The following is a 14,043-nucleotide window of genomic DNA, read 5'->3' as shown; positions in this document are numbered from 1 at the left end:
TGAAAGGTAAATGAATTGATAAGGCGGCGGGGGCAGGGAACAGGCTGTATCTTCAATGGCTCTTGTAAACAGTGTAAAGTCACCTTGATGTGCCACGACTAATGACGCTGGAGCTGGGTGGCACAGAGCCAGTATAGGGCCCCCACATCCCTAAGGCAAAAGGAGCCACCGCGGGAGGGGGTGCATGTCTCTCTGCCTTCCTCTCCCTACAGTGACACACTCTCTGTCTCCCAGAGCTCCGCTTCACTGTCTATACTGTCAAGTGACATTGTGTGTCCAACCTGTCCCCTAAATGACAATGAAATCCTCACTTCTGGTGCTTTTGGCTATGACCTTTTTAGGAAATGAAGTCTTTGAGAAATCACATTAAGATGAAGTCCTATGACCAGAAAGGAGCAATTTAGACACAGTGACAGAGAGGCAAACACAGCTGCCTTTGCAAGTGAAGGGCACCGGAGATGGCCAACAAGCCTCTAAAATTCAGGGAGGTCACAGAACAGGTACCTCGCAGCCTCAGAAGGAGGTAACCCTGCATTGATCTTGGAATTCTAGAACATATAAGTAAATTCCTACTGTTCTAAGCCACATAGTTCAGGACACTTTATTATCCAGCCTTTGAAAATCAATTCAGAGCAGTAATTCTCCCTACAGGCATATGAGGGACAAGCAACAAGGGGTGTCCTGAGACACAGCCATGATAGACCAGGAGCTCAGTTATTGAATATTAAGTCTGAGAGGCTCACCCCAGACATAGTTAAGAACTGGGGTGGCAGGAGACAGCCAGCCAGAGAAATCACCCAAAACACACGGCTGCAACAGGGCCATGGCCACATGGCCTGGACTTGGGAGTTTAGGAGGATGCCCACACGCTGCACAATTCTTTGCCTAGGAAACTCTCATACTGGGGAATCCACAGAAACAGAGAGAAGACCATCTTACCAGAGGCTGAGTTCTCAAAATATATTTGTTAAAGAGAAATAGATTTCTTTTACTTAGGCATACAAATGGCAGTATTTCACTGGGATGACCCTTGCAGACTAATGTGGGAGGGGGGATGGGGATGGAGGCAGCTGTCTAATACAGAGGCTTCTTTTGGGGGTTCTGTGATTGTTCTAGAAATAGATATGTAGTGGTGCTTATCGTGCGATGTGTGGACGAACTTACCATGCTCAAGTGTACGCTTCAAGATGGTGCTTTTATGTGAAAGTGTATTGCACACTAAAAGCAAACCCCTCAAGGGAGGGTGCTCTCAATGAGACCTCAGGAGCCTCTTCTGAAGGAGAAGAAGCCTTCCCTCTCCCGGGGCACGGCAGGCGACTGGATTGCGGTTGCTATCTGTGTTTTGTCTTCGTATGTGTGGGGGTCAGAGGGTGCCTGTGCACAGAGGTCATGCAAAGGTAGAGGGAGCCTTGCGTGCGTTCTCAGGCATCCTTACCTTTTGTGGGAGGCAGGATCTCTCGCCGACCTGGGACATGGCCGCATGAGACACAATGACTGAGCTGCTTCCAAGGGTCCACTTGTCCCTGTCCCTTGTCTGTCACTGGGATTGTAAGTGTGTCACCACATCTGGCTTTTCACGTGGGTTTTGGGGTTCTAAACTCAGGTCTTCGTGTCTGCAAAGCCAGTCCTGTGTCAACCGAGCCACATTCCCAGCCACCTGAATTGCCTGAATTTAAAATATATATACTTATGTATTGGGGGGGGGGCTACAGCATGCATGTGGAGGTCAGAGAACAACTCTGTGGGAGTAGATTCTCTTCTTCAACCATGTGGGTCTGGGGATCGAATTCAGTTCATCAGACTTGGAGACAGGCACACCTATCTGCTAAGCCATCTCTTTGACACCAGCATCACCTGTTTTAAAGCAATGCTGTGACTTTTGGATGGGAAGTTCAAGGAGGTGGAGGATCCTCAACTCTTCAGGGATCCTAGGACACTCAGAGTGGAGTACTTCTGGATAAAACGATGGGATGTTGGAGAGGGGTGGAGGTGTACTGAGCCTGGCTGTTGCGGTGGCAGGAGAAGTTGCAGAGAATGATTCAGGGTCTTTGGGGCCTTTTTGCTTTTCTTTTTCCCTGCCTTTGGGTAGATAGACTAAAATCCTAAAGTCTTCAGTCTTCTCTTCCTGACCTCTGACCTCTGACCTCTGGTCAGGGGCTATGTGGGCCAGAGCACTTGCCATCAGCCTGTCACACCAATGCTACTTCTAGCTTTTGGAAAGAACTGAAGAAAGGAGGAGGGAGGCCATGAGGATGGGCAGGGGCCTGATCCAGAAAGAATACAGGGATGCACTGGGTGATGTGGACACCCTGGGTATTTATACAGGACACTCTGTGCTCCAGACACTGTCCAACACATCTTCTTGGACTGAGTCATTTTATTCTCATGATAGTTTTGTGAGTTAGACATTTGGGGTTTCCAGTTGCAAATAAGGAAAGCAAAGGCTCAGAGAAATAAGGGGACATGACTTGAGTTTCCTGGTAATAGATGAGAGGAAAGAATTCAGCACAATCAGTCAGTTGATGGATTAGTGTTTGGGAGTAGGTGCCCTGCAGGTGGCAGGGGGACAAGATTCATGATGGGACAGTGAGTCTCTTGAGAGCAGAGTCTAGTGGTCTTCCATGATGATGGCCAGCATTCAAAAGGATGATGTATGTTATCACTGGGGGTCCCCCGTCTCCCATATACACATGGGGCAGCTCAGATGGGTGAATCCAAGGCTGGGCTCACTTAGAAGAAGAGTTGAGGCTGAGGCTGGACCAGTTCAGACATCAGCCTGGGGATAACAGTCAAAACCAGGATTTCATGGGGCTCGCTAAGCAAATGCTTCCTGGAGGCACACGTTCAATTCCTGTCTTGTGCATTTGGGTCAGAGCAGGCAGTACACAGGGGTCTGGGGGAGCCTGGGAGGACTGTGGCCACGAGAGAAACACACACCCCATACACACATGCAAACACACGCATATGTACGCGCACGCGCGTGCTCACACACACACGCGCACACACACACACACACCCCACACACATGCAAATACACACATATGTACATGCGTGTGTGCGCGCGCACACACGCACCACACTGCTTTCTGCTGGGAAGCAGCGAGGGGGTCAGTGAGAAGCCAGACAGCTGCTGGTGACTGTATAGAGAAAGACCATGCTAAAAGGAAGGCCTCAGTCTGCATCAGAAGAGGGGTTTTCCCCAGGAAGGCGCCTGGTGGGGAATGTGTGCCAAGTGCTTCTGAATCCGGCCATCAGCAGGGACCCCTCCCAAGGCCTACCCTGCAGAGCTCTCTGCCTTCCCAGCAGAAACACTTGCAAGCTACTCTGCAGATGGCCAGGCTAGCTCTAGAAGGATGCAAACTGGTGGCTGCTTAGCCATCCTGGCCTGGCACCCGCAGAACCATGCACAAATGAAGGACACATCAGACGGATTCTCCCAAAGTCCCCATCCAGATTCTCTACTTTCCCAGGGGCATTCTCATGAAACATATACTTCTGACATCCCGGAAGAATGACTCCCAGTGTCTTGGGTACCATTCATTCGCTCATACACTCGTTCATCCATTTCTTTAATCAGCCAGAAAGTCCACAGTCAGGAAGTCTTGCTATGTATCAATTGCCATGAAAACCCTGGCCACAAGGTGAATAAGACAAGCACTGTCTTTACCTTCATGAAGCTTTTCCTCCACTGGCAGGCTGCAGCAAGGATATTTGAGGTCCTACAAGTCAAACAGGCCTTTGACTTTAGCAGGTTGGGTGCCACATATCCTGTGATTCCTACTAGCCTAGGGAGGGAAAAACTGGATCTGAGAGAGAGAGAGAGAGAGAGAGAGAGAGAGAGAGAGAGAGGGGTGTTAACTTTTTCCTTTAAAAAATCATGATCAGGAAGCTTTAAGGGTTTTATTACATCCCTTCCATACCAACAAGGGCTGACTCCATAACCCCCTCAAAGGGGACCTTGTAAGGATGGCCCCTATGCCAACTGAGCATACGCAAGTTACTTCAAAAGCTGAAGCTCATAGCCTGGCATGATTAAGCCATATTGCTGTCCTTCCCCCATGATGCTACTATTTTCTGGAAACTTCCTCCCCTTGTTTAGCTTCTGAATATGGACTGACCTGTCCCAAGGAGGCCGTGTCAATCATCTAGAAACTGGAGCAAGGGATGCTCTTTTTATAAAGACCCTTTAGTACCAAAAGAGTGAGGCTCATTTTCTAGAAGAAACCTTTGCAGAACTTGGCCTCCTAGGAAATCTTTCTGGGAGAAACAGGTACCAGGTGGCCCCCACTATGGGCCTTTCTTTCATGGAGAATGCCACCTGCCTTTGCAAGAGTTCTGCCTCGGGGACACAGCTGGCTCCAGCTTCTTCCTGGGTCCCTTCCCCTCTCTACCCTCCAGGGGCCTTCTGCTTGGCCCCCGGACAGTCCCTCTGGCCCTCAAGCTAGGGGAACCGCACACCCTCCCTGCCTCCTGATCTGGCAGGGGGAATGGAAACTTTCGTGGAAAGCACTTGAGCTGACGAATGCTCCCAAGTCAGACTGTTGACTACTCAGGGCCCTGACGACCAGGGCTCAGGATGGGGGGAGGGGCCGGGGGAGCTCTCCTTCACAGGGTCAGGACCTCCTTCAGGCTCCTCCCTCTCTTTGCACAGACCCGTACTCACCAGCTCAGTGTGACCCGAGTGAGTCAGTGAGCCGCTCCACTCAAGAAGCCATTGTCTTCCACACTTCCAGAGTACTCAACAGCCCTGGTTCTCCCCCTTTGCCCATACGCGTCCCGTCCCCCTTTCCTGAGCCCCATAGGTGACTAGGAAGCTTGCATGGGGCTCCCTGGAGTTGCAAGTCCAGAGGTTTTTGCTGTTTTGCTTGAGACCTGGTTATGGTTGTGGGATTTTTTTTCCTGTCAGCTGCCTGTTATATCAATCACGGAGTCGGAATCTATTTATAGGTTTGGGAGTACTGTGTCCTTAGTCACAAAGAGACACAGACAGGGGACTGTCAGCTGGTGTCGGAGGAGCCAAGCAAGGAGTCATCAGCCACTGGAACACCTGAGGGTAACCAACCGGTCCTATTCCTCAGCAGCCCCGTCCTCCAGCCCGCCCCACCATGTAAGTAAGCTAACTTCTCTCACCGCTCCCCAGACTGCCCTGTGCCTCCCGTCTTCCCTACACACCCTCCTCCTCTCCCGTGCATTTGCTCTCTTATTTTAATGGATAAAAATATCTCCCCACGCCTGCTCTTTGATCCTGATTTCCACACGCTGAAGCATCCATCCATCCCCGCGTGGCCAAGAGGTAAATGTTGCCTCTCTCTGACCATCATGAGAAGGTCAGGGGGTCTCCATGTGGCTGGGTGCGATGGTTACACGAACTCATTTGGAATCCATGGGTGCCCTTTGGTTTTTTTTATTTTATTTGTTTTCGTGGAGAGAAAGTAAAGTAAATCAAAAGGGCAAAGCCAAGTTCACACACGGCTCAGTGGGGTGGTTATGTCTCCCAGCGTGAAAACTTTCATTTGTTGGTAGCTTCAGCATTTGGTGAGCGAGAGAGGTGACAAAGGCTGGCTTCTCGGGGGTTTTCAGGGTGATGATGGAGAGGTGCTGACAGTCTCGGGGGGCACCCTGGGAGCTTTCAGGATCAGCTAGAGTCATGACAGCTCCAATAACTATCTTATTTCCAGCACCTCCAAGGAAAGGGGACACCCCCCTCCCCGCCCCCTCCATGGAATGATTCTACTTGACAAAGTGGAGATAAAAGCAGCCGACCCTTTCCTTGCCAGTTTGGATTGACTCCATTGCTGGGTGCATTTTCTCAACTCTGGTGGGAGTTAAGAAACTTGGGTTAGGAAGAAGTATGGAAAAGGAGTAACCCAGATGTGGGGGGCTTTGCACCCTTCATTGGGGAGGAAAAGTCACCTGTTTTGTCAAAACTGGGCTCAGTGCACACAAGGTGGGTCAACCCTGCTCTTCAGGTGGCTCTGGAGCGTGCACGCGCACACACACACACACACACACACACACACACACACACACTCACCCCCCACCCCCGCCCCATTGCTGTCCTGAGTCTTATCTGCCTACCATGAGTTTCACGTGGAACTTTGCAACTTTAGTTTCTAGATAATGGGTCATATTAACCAGAATTCCTGCATTTGAGGAGATTGGTTTCATAGCATTTCTGGAAGAAAAGGCCTTAAAGTTAAAAAAGAAGAAGAAGAAAAAAAACCCACCAACAACAAAAAGCTATGTGTTGGTATTTAATGTACACTATGTAGAAGTTTTTAAATAGACTCCATCCTCTCCCCAATGAGTTTCTATTTACTTATGCTTCGGTTACCAGATGCTATATTGCTAAGGACTACTTCTAGATTTGTTTAAGGGAATGGTATCGGAGCAAAGAAACAATCCTCACTTCCATTTAAAAGCACTAAACAAAGCAAGTCGGCCTGAATTGGTTTTGATGACGTGCAGAATAGGTTTGTCAGCAAAACAGCTGATGAAATTTAAATAATGTGTGGGGGCACACATATGCTTCCGGGGCAATTGGAGCTCATTTCGTTTTAGCTTGCCTTTCTCTTGGGTCTTTATTTCTACCTGAATTTTATGGTGGGTTATTAATATCTTTAATTCGCTACTGTTGGGGGGAGGAATGGGACGGGAAGTCAAAGAAAGGAGAAGGCGAGTTTCACATGTTCACCAGTGGAAAAACGCAGAATAAAAGGAGGTGGCCTGCTGTGGTGGTGTGCGCTTTTAATCCCAGCACTTGGGAGGCAGAGGCAGGTGGATCTCTGTAGGTTTGAGGCCAGCCTGGTCTACAGAGTGTTTTCTAGGAAAGCCAAGGCTGCTTAATGAGACTCTGTACCAGAAAGTGAGAAGAAGAAAAAAATAAAGAGAGGAAAAAAGAGTACAGAGGGTGGATGTTATTGTTTAGGATCTAGTATCAAAACAGGTCCAAGAATTCAAGAAAGGGAAAGCTGGGTACGTTGTCCTGTGTCAAGTTCTCATTGTTTCCTATTCCAAGGTCTCTTTTGACAAGCCAATCCTGCTAAGCCTTCCCTGCAATGTGCTGGGGTGGGATTTTGTGGGCTGTTGTTAATTAAGGCTCGTGCGAATCAAGTGATTGAGACATTGTGCACAGAGATCGGAGAGGTCCACTGCTTGCGGAGCCGAGCTTCCCGGACTTTCTGAGCTCGGGGGCTTCTGAAAGGAAGTCTGTCAGTTTTTTAACCTTCCAACACAGGGCCAGTCCTTTCCTCCCCACCAACTCCCTCCCCCATGTGCACCCCGAGGCCTGTCTGGTGGGGACTCCTGACTAAAGGTAACGGGGAGAGTCTGTGTTCTTGTTAGCTGGGAGAGAGCGTTTGTGGAAACACTTAAAACCATCTGCCCTCTCCCTTGACCTGCAGATATGTTCAGATGGGCTGGGGGCTTGCTGGGCAGCTTGATGGAGGCCTTGTCTTTGCCGCCTCTGGGCTTCCCTGTGGGGATGCAGTTGGGGGAAACTCCAGGGCATTTGCGTAAACCCCTGATTACTTGCTTTCTGCTTCAATAACCATTAATTGTATGTGGTCCGAGCTCCCACCAGACTCATTGTTTCCCCCTAACTGATTTCTTAAATGCAATTGGTCACAGAGCTGTCTGTGACTTCATGTAGGCAGGACCTAACACAATCCTTGGCATCGTTGCCCCTCTCTGTGTATGTCAACAAGCTGTTGCTCGTGTGCGCGCACTGTGGTTTCATGTGCCTTCCTTCCCTAGAGCACACAGGAATCCATTCTGACCTCTTCCCAAACTGGGGACAATGGGGCCAATGAGCAGGTGCTTTGGAATGCTGCAGGCTCAGGTGCAGGACCGTTAATCTCCAGGAAGAAGGGATGGCAAATGCCAGGAAGTACTCTCCTGATTCAAACAATTTAGGTAGCTGAGGTCTCTCCAAACCCCATGAATAAAAAGTGGCAGCTGGCAGGGACTTTAAACCAAAGACCCTGGGACAGCTCTTTCTCTCCATCGCTGCGGTTCCACAGAATCTCTGGCCATCTCTTTCTTATCTCGATTTTTTACGTTTCATTATCTATCTCCTTTTTTTTTTTTTGCCTACCTCCTCCCCCCCCCCCCCAACCCCTTGCCTTTCCTGAAAACACATTTCTATCTGGCACAGAAAATAAACTCAGATTGTGGGTAGTTATGTTAATCTAATTCAATCCTCCGAGGGTTAAGAGTGAAATTCTAATAGTGGAGCTGTTGAGGGCTTTTTTGTTAATGGCTTGGGGATTACATTGAGTTAAAGGCTCATTTCCTAATCAAACAGAGAGGGAGAGAGTGATTCCGAATATTTATGAGTCTCCCAGTGAGAGTTTAAACTTTCAACTCCAAAAGCTGGGTTTCTGCGGGAGGAAAGAGTTAAAACCCCTCAGGGCTGCTGGGGAAAAAAAAATTAGACCAGTTAAGTCATCAGTGTTTCCAGGCAGCTGTAGAACTTCTGGGCGCCTCAAAGTGGAAGGTGGGGTGGAGCTGTGGAGAGGGGGAGCTGGGTTCACATAGTGGAAATGGAGATTGGGGCCGGAGCCAGCTAAAGGGTTCCGACCTGCCGAACCCCACAGCAGGCTGGGCTGCTCCATCCTTCCGAGGCTTGGAGGAGTTGAGAGATTATGGCTCCTCAAATCAATCTCTTTCTCTAGTCTGGAAGTGAGAATAAGAGACAGGGGAATGGCTCAATTTGCCAGCATTTGCTGGAGAGTCCCTCGTGTTGCCTAGGCAGCACAGAGAACCAGCATCTGTCCCTGTCCCTGGAACAGGAACTTCCGAATCAGCCAGTGCCTGGGACCTACAATTGGGTCCCTTTGCTTGATTCTGCCATTCTGCTCCCTTTCCCCAGGCCCGCCAGTCTCTCTGGCTCGCCAGTGCTAGGTGAAGGCAGGTAGTGATCTCCCTGATCTCCAGCCTGAGAAAGCCAGGGGCAACTTGGCCAAGGTTGAGGCATGTCAAGGCCAAGCTGAGGTGAGGCGTCCAAGCCCAGGCAAAACTCCTTCGCCTCTCTCTGCTGTTCTCTGGAGTTCAGTCAAGGGAGAAGGCAGAGCCATGCATGTGACTGCTGAACAAACCCTGGGTCCCGGCTCTGACTGAGGGTTCCTTCTCAAGTTCCTGATATGGGCATTCTGTGATAGCGTCTTTTCCTGTCACCAACCAGGTGGACATTTTCTGTTTCTTTAACTTGGATTCCTGCCACCCCTCTTTTCTGAAGTCAGCTGACTTGCTTCCTCTGGGATCTTTGAGCGACTGTCTCCGGGGAACTGGGCACAGCTTTCTCACGAGTGGTGGCCCATGCGTCTTGTTCAGGTGGTCCTTGTGTACCCTCAACGCCTTTCCTGTGAAGCCCTCCTCTTCTTGGGGCTTCCACTCTCCATGACCTCCCTCTCTGCTGCATCCACTTGCAGTGGGGTGTGTCACGATGACCACATTCCTAGACCTGGGCCATCTTCGCTTTGCTCCCGCGTTAGCCTAGTCCATTGCTGAGCAGGCATGTCCCACATGCCTCTGCTAACAGTTTGGAGGTACAGCTAACAGCACATGCGCTCAGACAGTTAGGACTCCAACACTCCCAACCCCCTTTCCCAGTGGACCACAGAGACCCACAGGGTCCCCTCTGCTCAGGATAGAATCTGTCTCCCGGGGAAGACAAACTGCTCAAGCCCTGTCCAAACGATGTATATACATCTTTCCTGAGCTCAGTCCAGAGCACCGATTCTGCACACCCTGGGATGTAGTAGCCCCAGGAAGTGGCGTGCACCTCCACAGAGGGCCGCTTTCCCTGCTGCGTTGTCAGATGTGGAGTCTCGAGTCAACACTCTTCAGCAGTCAATGGAGTCCCCCACTGGGAGCAGAGCTCAGGGTGCCCAGGACCTCTGGGCCTGAAAAGGACTTGGGGTTTTAAGCCACGGTGAGAGAGTAGAGAGAGCATGGGCCTGGGGCAGCATCGTTCAGACAGGGACGTGTCTGATGCTCTGAAAATTAATTTTGTCCATGCTCTGGGTCCTGGCTCATATTCTGGTGAGAAGTTTGGTGCTTGGGTCTGGAGACCATCCTGCATCCTGCTCTCTTCCTCCTTCTCCGAGGCCATTTTCTGGTGTTACATACAGAACAGGCTGAATAAGTCTGGGTAAAGCCAGCACTCCTGTGACCATAGGGCTGCAGGTGACTTTTTGGTCCCCTTTTCTCTTGTTAGGACTGCCTTGAGAGAGAGAGTCTAGAGCCTAGTGGGGACCATGGTAGGTTTTACAATGATTATCCTCTTGTGTGGTGCTCCTGCCCTCAGAGGCATGTATGGGGACTCACTGTGCCACAGAGCAGTGGGTTCTGTTTTTCTTTCCCACCGAGAAGCCCTCTATTTGCCGGTTGAAGTGGGGAATCTTGAACAGGGACCACAACGTCACCCAGCCTTGCAGCGTGACCTGTAGTCTTCCTCCTCCTCTCTGCTCACTGTCCTAGCAACAGAGGGACTGCCAGGAAACACTTGAATTGTCACACCTCCCTTTCAACCTCCCTATTGAAGCCCCTAGTACCTGGCACAGTATCTGGCATACAGTAAGTGTTCAATGAATGCATTCAAACGAATTACAGAATCTCTTCTCTCAAGGGGCATGTCCAATCCCTTAATCACAGGAGGAGTGAATTGAGACTTTGATTATCCATCTAGACCAGTGGTCCTCACCCTTCCTAACGCTGTGACCCTTTATGTGACCCTTTAATACAGTTCCTCACATTGTGATGACTCCCAACCACAAAATTATTTCCTTGCTACTTTTATGAATTGTAATGTAAATATCTGATATGTGATCCCTGTGGGGTTGCGACCCACAGGCTGAGAACCGTTTATCTACGTGATCAACTATAGCAGCTCATGATCCACTGCCATGGTCCCGGCTCCAGCCCTTTCCCTCTCTGCCAGTCTAGAGAGAGAGAGAGAGAGAGAGAGAGAGAGAGAGAGAGAGAGAGAGAGAGAGAACAGGCTATTTCCCAGGAATTTTTACATCCTTTTCAGCTTTGCCTACTTGATGTCAGATTTAATTGCTGAACGGTGCCTCTCTCCCAACTATCCCCCCCCTCCCCTGCCATCTATTCCTCTCCTTTGTCAGGCCCTGTCCTCCTCTCCCGTTTCTCAGCAGTACCTGCCTCCTCTGGCCGTTCAGACTCTGTCAGGCCGTTTTGGTCCCAGGGGTGCACATAAGAGGAAGCCCTTCTCTCTGAAGCCTTGCAGAGTGTCTGCTTCCATTAGCGCAGACAAGGCCTTTGAAAGGTGGTGGTGGGCCAGGAGCATCCTTCCAGGTACCAGATCCACCCCACCCCCGAAGGGCATCACTGCAACTGTGGGGGAAGATGGAGTGCAGAACCCTGGACCGCTGAGGGTTAAATGATAGCAATGAAAAGGCTGGGCGTCTCTTGGGGACTGGTAGCTGGCTGAGACAATTGATTAGCTTGGCTTAGTGATCTTTCTAGCAATATTCAAGAGTAAAATTCTTGCTGGGGTAGGCTCTGTACGTGGATGTGTGAGCAGTTTAGGGTTTCTGACGATGAAGGGGCAGGCTAAGACTGCAGAAAGAACTGTCACGGGGTGGGTTACTTCTGTACCAATCTCGGGCGGGGCCCTACTGCCCCTTGTAAAGGTGAGGTCAGGTAACAACTGTGTGCTCTATGTGTGCACAATTCAGTTTGGGGAAGCAGGCAGAAGAAATGCAGGGCATTGTTGTTGTTGTTGTTTTTTACCTTCTCTTTGTGACCTCCTGGGAAATTATTGTTACTCTGATTTTCAAAGGACACCGACGGACTGAAATGATGTGGAGTGTATGTGTTTGGGGGTGGGGGATTTAGCATGGTGACGTCATTCATGGGTCCAGAACTACAGAGATGGAGACAGGGGATCCCTGGGGCTTGTTGGCCAGCTAGCCTAACCTAATCAGTGAGTCCCAGGCTAATGTGAAACTGTCTCAAGGAACAACGTAAATGACATTCTCGATAATCATAAACACACACACTCATGTGCACACGTGTGTATTCACAGCATTGTTGAACATTGATGCCAGCTGGAGAGAGGCCCTGGGTTGAGGAAGCCCTCTTCCATCTGCAGGCCTTGGTGGGGCGAGGACAGATGTCAAAGGGGTTGGTGCGTGGGAACACAGGTGCTCACAAGTTGCAGAATGTGGCTCCCTTGGTTGTGACAGGAGGGTTGGCGGGAGGTCTTGTAGGCTCTCTAGCTTTAAGTAGCCCACATTGAGCAGTGATGGTCCTGATGAACCTGTGTCTGTAGCATAACAAGTCACGGTAGGCCAGCTAGCCCACGTCTCCGTCATCCGAAGCCAGGGACCCAGATGTGGCTTTGGCTGGGCCTTGCGGATTTACTATTATTTTTCTCAGCTTGCCTTCCTCTTTGCCTTCCCATACCCCACTCTCATTGAGCACCCTGGAGAACCACTAAGAAAATTAGTCAGGACTATCACTCCAAACACATAGCTCCAAAGTTTTGATGTTTGTTTTCAGTTAGCAGAGGCTGCCCTTCTGTGGCTTCATGGGCCTCATTTCCCCCTCCCGCATGGTACCCATGCTTCCTCACACCTGGGGAAGTCCTGGTACCCGCTTCCCTTCTTCTAGCTGGCCTTGGGCAGCAACTGAATGAAGAAGCACAGCCCTTGGGGACTTCTGCAAGGCTTAGTTTCTCCATAGTGTGTTTTCCCTGCCTGCCGATGGGGGCTGGTCTCTGCTCTGAATCTTCTAAGGATGTTGAGAAACTAAAATAAAAACCAGAGAAGAAACAACCCCCAAGAGTGGAAGCTCTTAACAGTTTTGAATTAACCTATCTCACTATACCATAGCCTCTGAGACGATATTTGAGTAAAAGCAGGCCTCAGAGCCAGACAAGGCTGCCAAAGTTCGATCACCTGAGGAAGAGGGACTCTCAACTGAACAATTACCTAGAACAGATTGCTCTGTGACCATATCGTGCTGATTGACACCTGATGGGTGTCACCGTCCCTAGGCAGGTGGGCCTTGGCTGTGTAAGAAAGCATCCGAGGACAAGCCAGGAAGCCAGGAAGCAGGGCTCCTCTGTGGTTTCTGCTGGAAGTTCCTGCCCTGACTCTGTGGTGTCTTTGTGACTTGGAAGTATAATCCAGCTGTGACCTGGAAGTGTAAACTAAGTTAACTCTTTCCTCCCTCAGGTTGTTTGAGTTTATTCCAGCAGCAGAAAACAAAGCAGGGCCTCCCTCATTTCCCACCTGCTGTGATGATGGACAAAGTAGCTGCCATTCTGTTGTCTAACACTTCCTTAATGGAGTGCTGAGGACCACAGGGGACACATGAACGTCCCCTGGGCAGTGCTCGCTCTGAGTCGTTGTAGTGGGCAAGGAGAGGACAGGTTGGCTGCTCTAAGCATTTTCCACGGCCCCTTGCCAGAAAGGCCAGGAGGAAAGAGGCTTTCGAAATCCCTACATTCCTTCCAGAATCTTCCTGGTCACTTTACAAAGATCAGGGAAAGAGCTACAGCTGAGATGGTTTCAAGAAATAACCGGTCCAGCACTGTGCATGGCGGTGTGAGCTGAGGGCCTGAGCGTGGCCGTGTGAGCTGAGGGTCTGAGCGTGGCCGTGTGAGCTGAGGGACTGAGCGTGGCCGTGTGAGCTGAGGGTCTGCGTGGCCATGTAAGCTGAGGGTCTGAGCGTGGCCGTGTGAGCTGAGGGTCTGAGCGTGGCCGTGTGAGCTGAGGGTCTGAGCGTGGCCGTGTGAGCTGAGGGTCTGAGCGTGGCCGTGTGAGCTGAGGGTCTGAGCGTGGCCGTGTGAGCTGAGGGTCTGAGCGTGGCCGTGTGAGCTGAGGGTCTGAGCGTGGCCGTGTGAGCTGAGGGTCTGAGCGTGGCCGTGTGAGCTGAGGGTCTGAGTGTGGCCGTGTGAGCTGAGGGTCTGCGTGGCCGTGTGAGCTGAGGGCCAGTGCACGTGGCAGCGTACACCAAAGGACTGTGTGTGACAGTGTACACTAAAACTGTCCACATGTGCACAGTTACCCC

General features: G+C 50.6%; 1 protein-coding gene and 1 long non-coding RNA gene across 2 annotated transcripts in view; one reads left to right on the top strand and one right to left on the bottom strand.

Annotated features, from left to right (window-relative positions):
- Nucleotides 1–2,531: 2,531 nt before the first annotated feature.
- Nucleotides 2,532–4,764, bottom strand: LOC121452146. The gene is made up of 3 exons (XR_005974817.1): nucleotides 4,664–4,764; nucleotides 3,668–3,806; nucleotides 2,532–2,776 (listed from the first exon to the last, which is right to left on the bottom strand). It is a non-coding gene; the product is annotated as an uncharacterized LOC121452146 (long non-coding RNA).
- Nucleotides 4,765–5,012: 248 nt separating this feature from the next.
- The window catches only part of Esrrb (estrogen related receptor beta), a 154,008-nt gene continuing 144,977 nt past the window's right edge, over nucleotides 5,013–14,043 (top strand). The window contains exon 1 of the mRNA XM_041658388.1: nucleotides 5,013–5,107. Within this exon, the coding sequence (XP_041514322.1) occupies nucleotides 5,106–5,107 (2 nt within the window). The 5' untranslated portion in view covers nucleotides 5,013–5,105. The remainder of the gene's footprint in view (nucleotides 5,108–14,043) is intronic.

The sequence above is a fragment of the Microtus oregoni genome, unplaced genomic scaffold (assembly GCF_018167655.1).
Source record: "Microtus oregoni isolate MIOR12 unplaced genomic scaffold, Mior012 000009F_ref0000495, whole genome shotgun sequence".
Classification (NCBI taxonomy): Eukaryota; Metazoa; Chordata; class Mammalia; order Rodentia; family Cricetidae; genus Microtus; species Microtus oregoni.
This window is presented reverse-complemented; position numbering and strand designations above follow the sequence as displayed.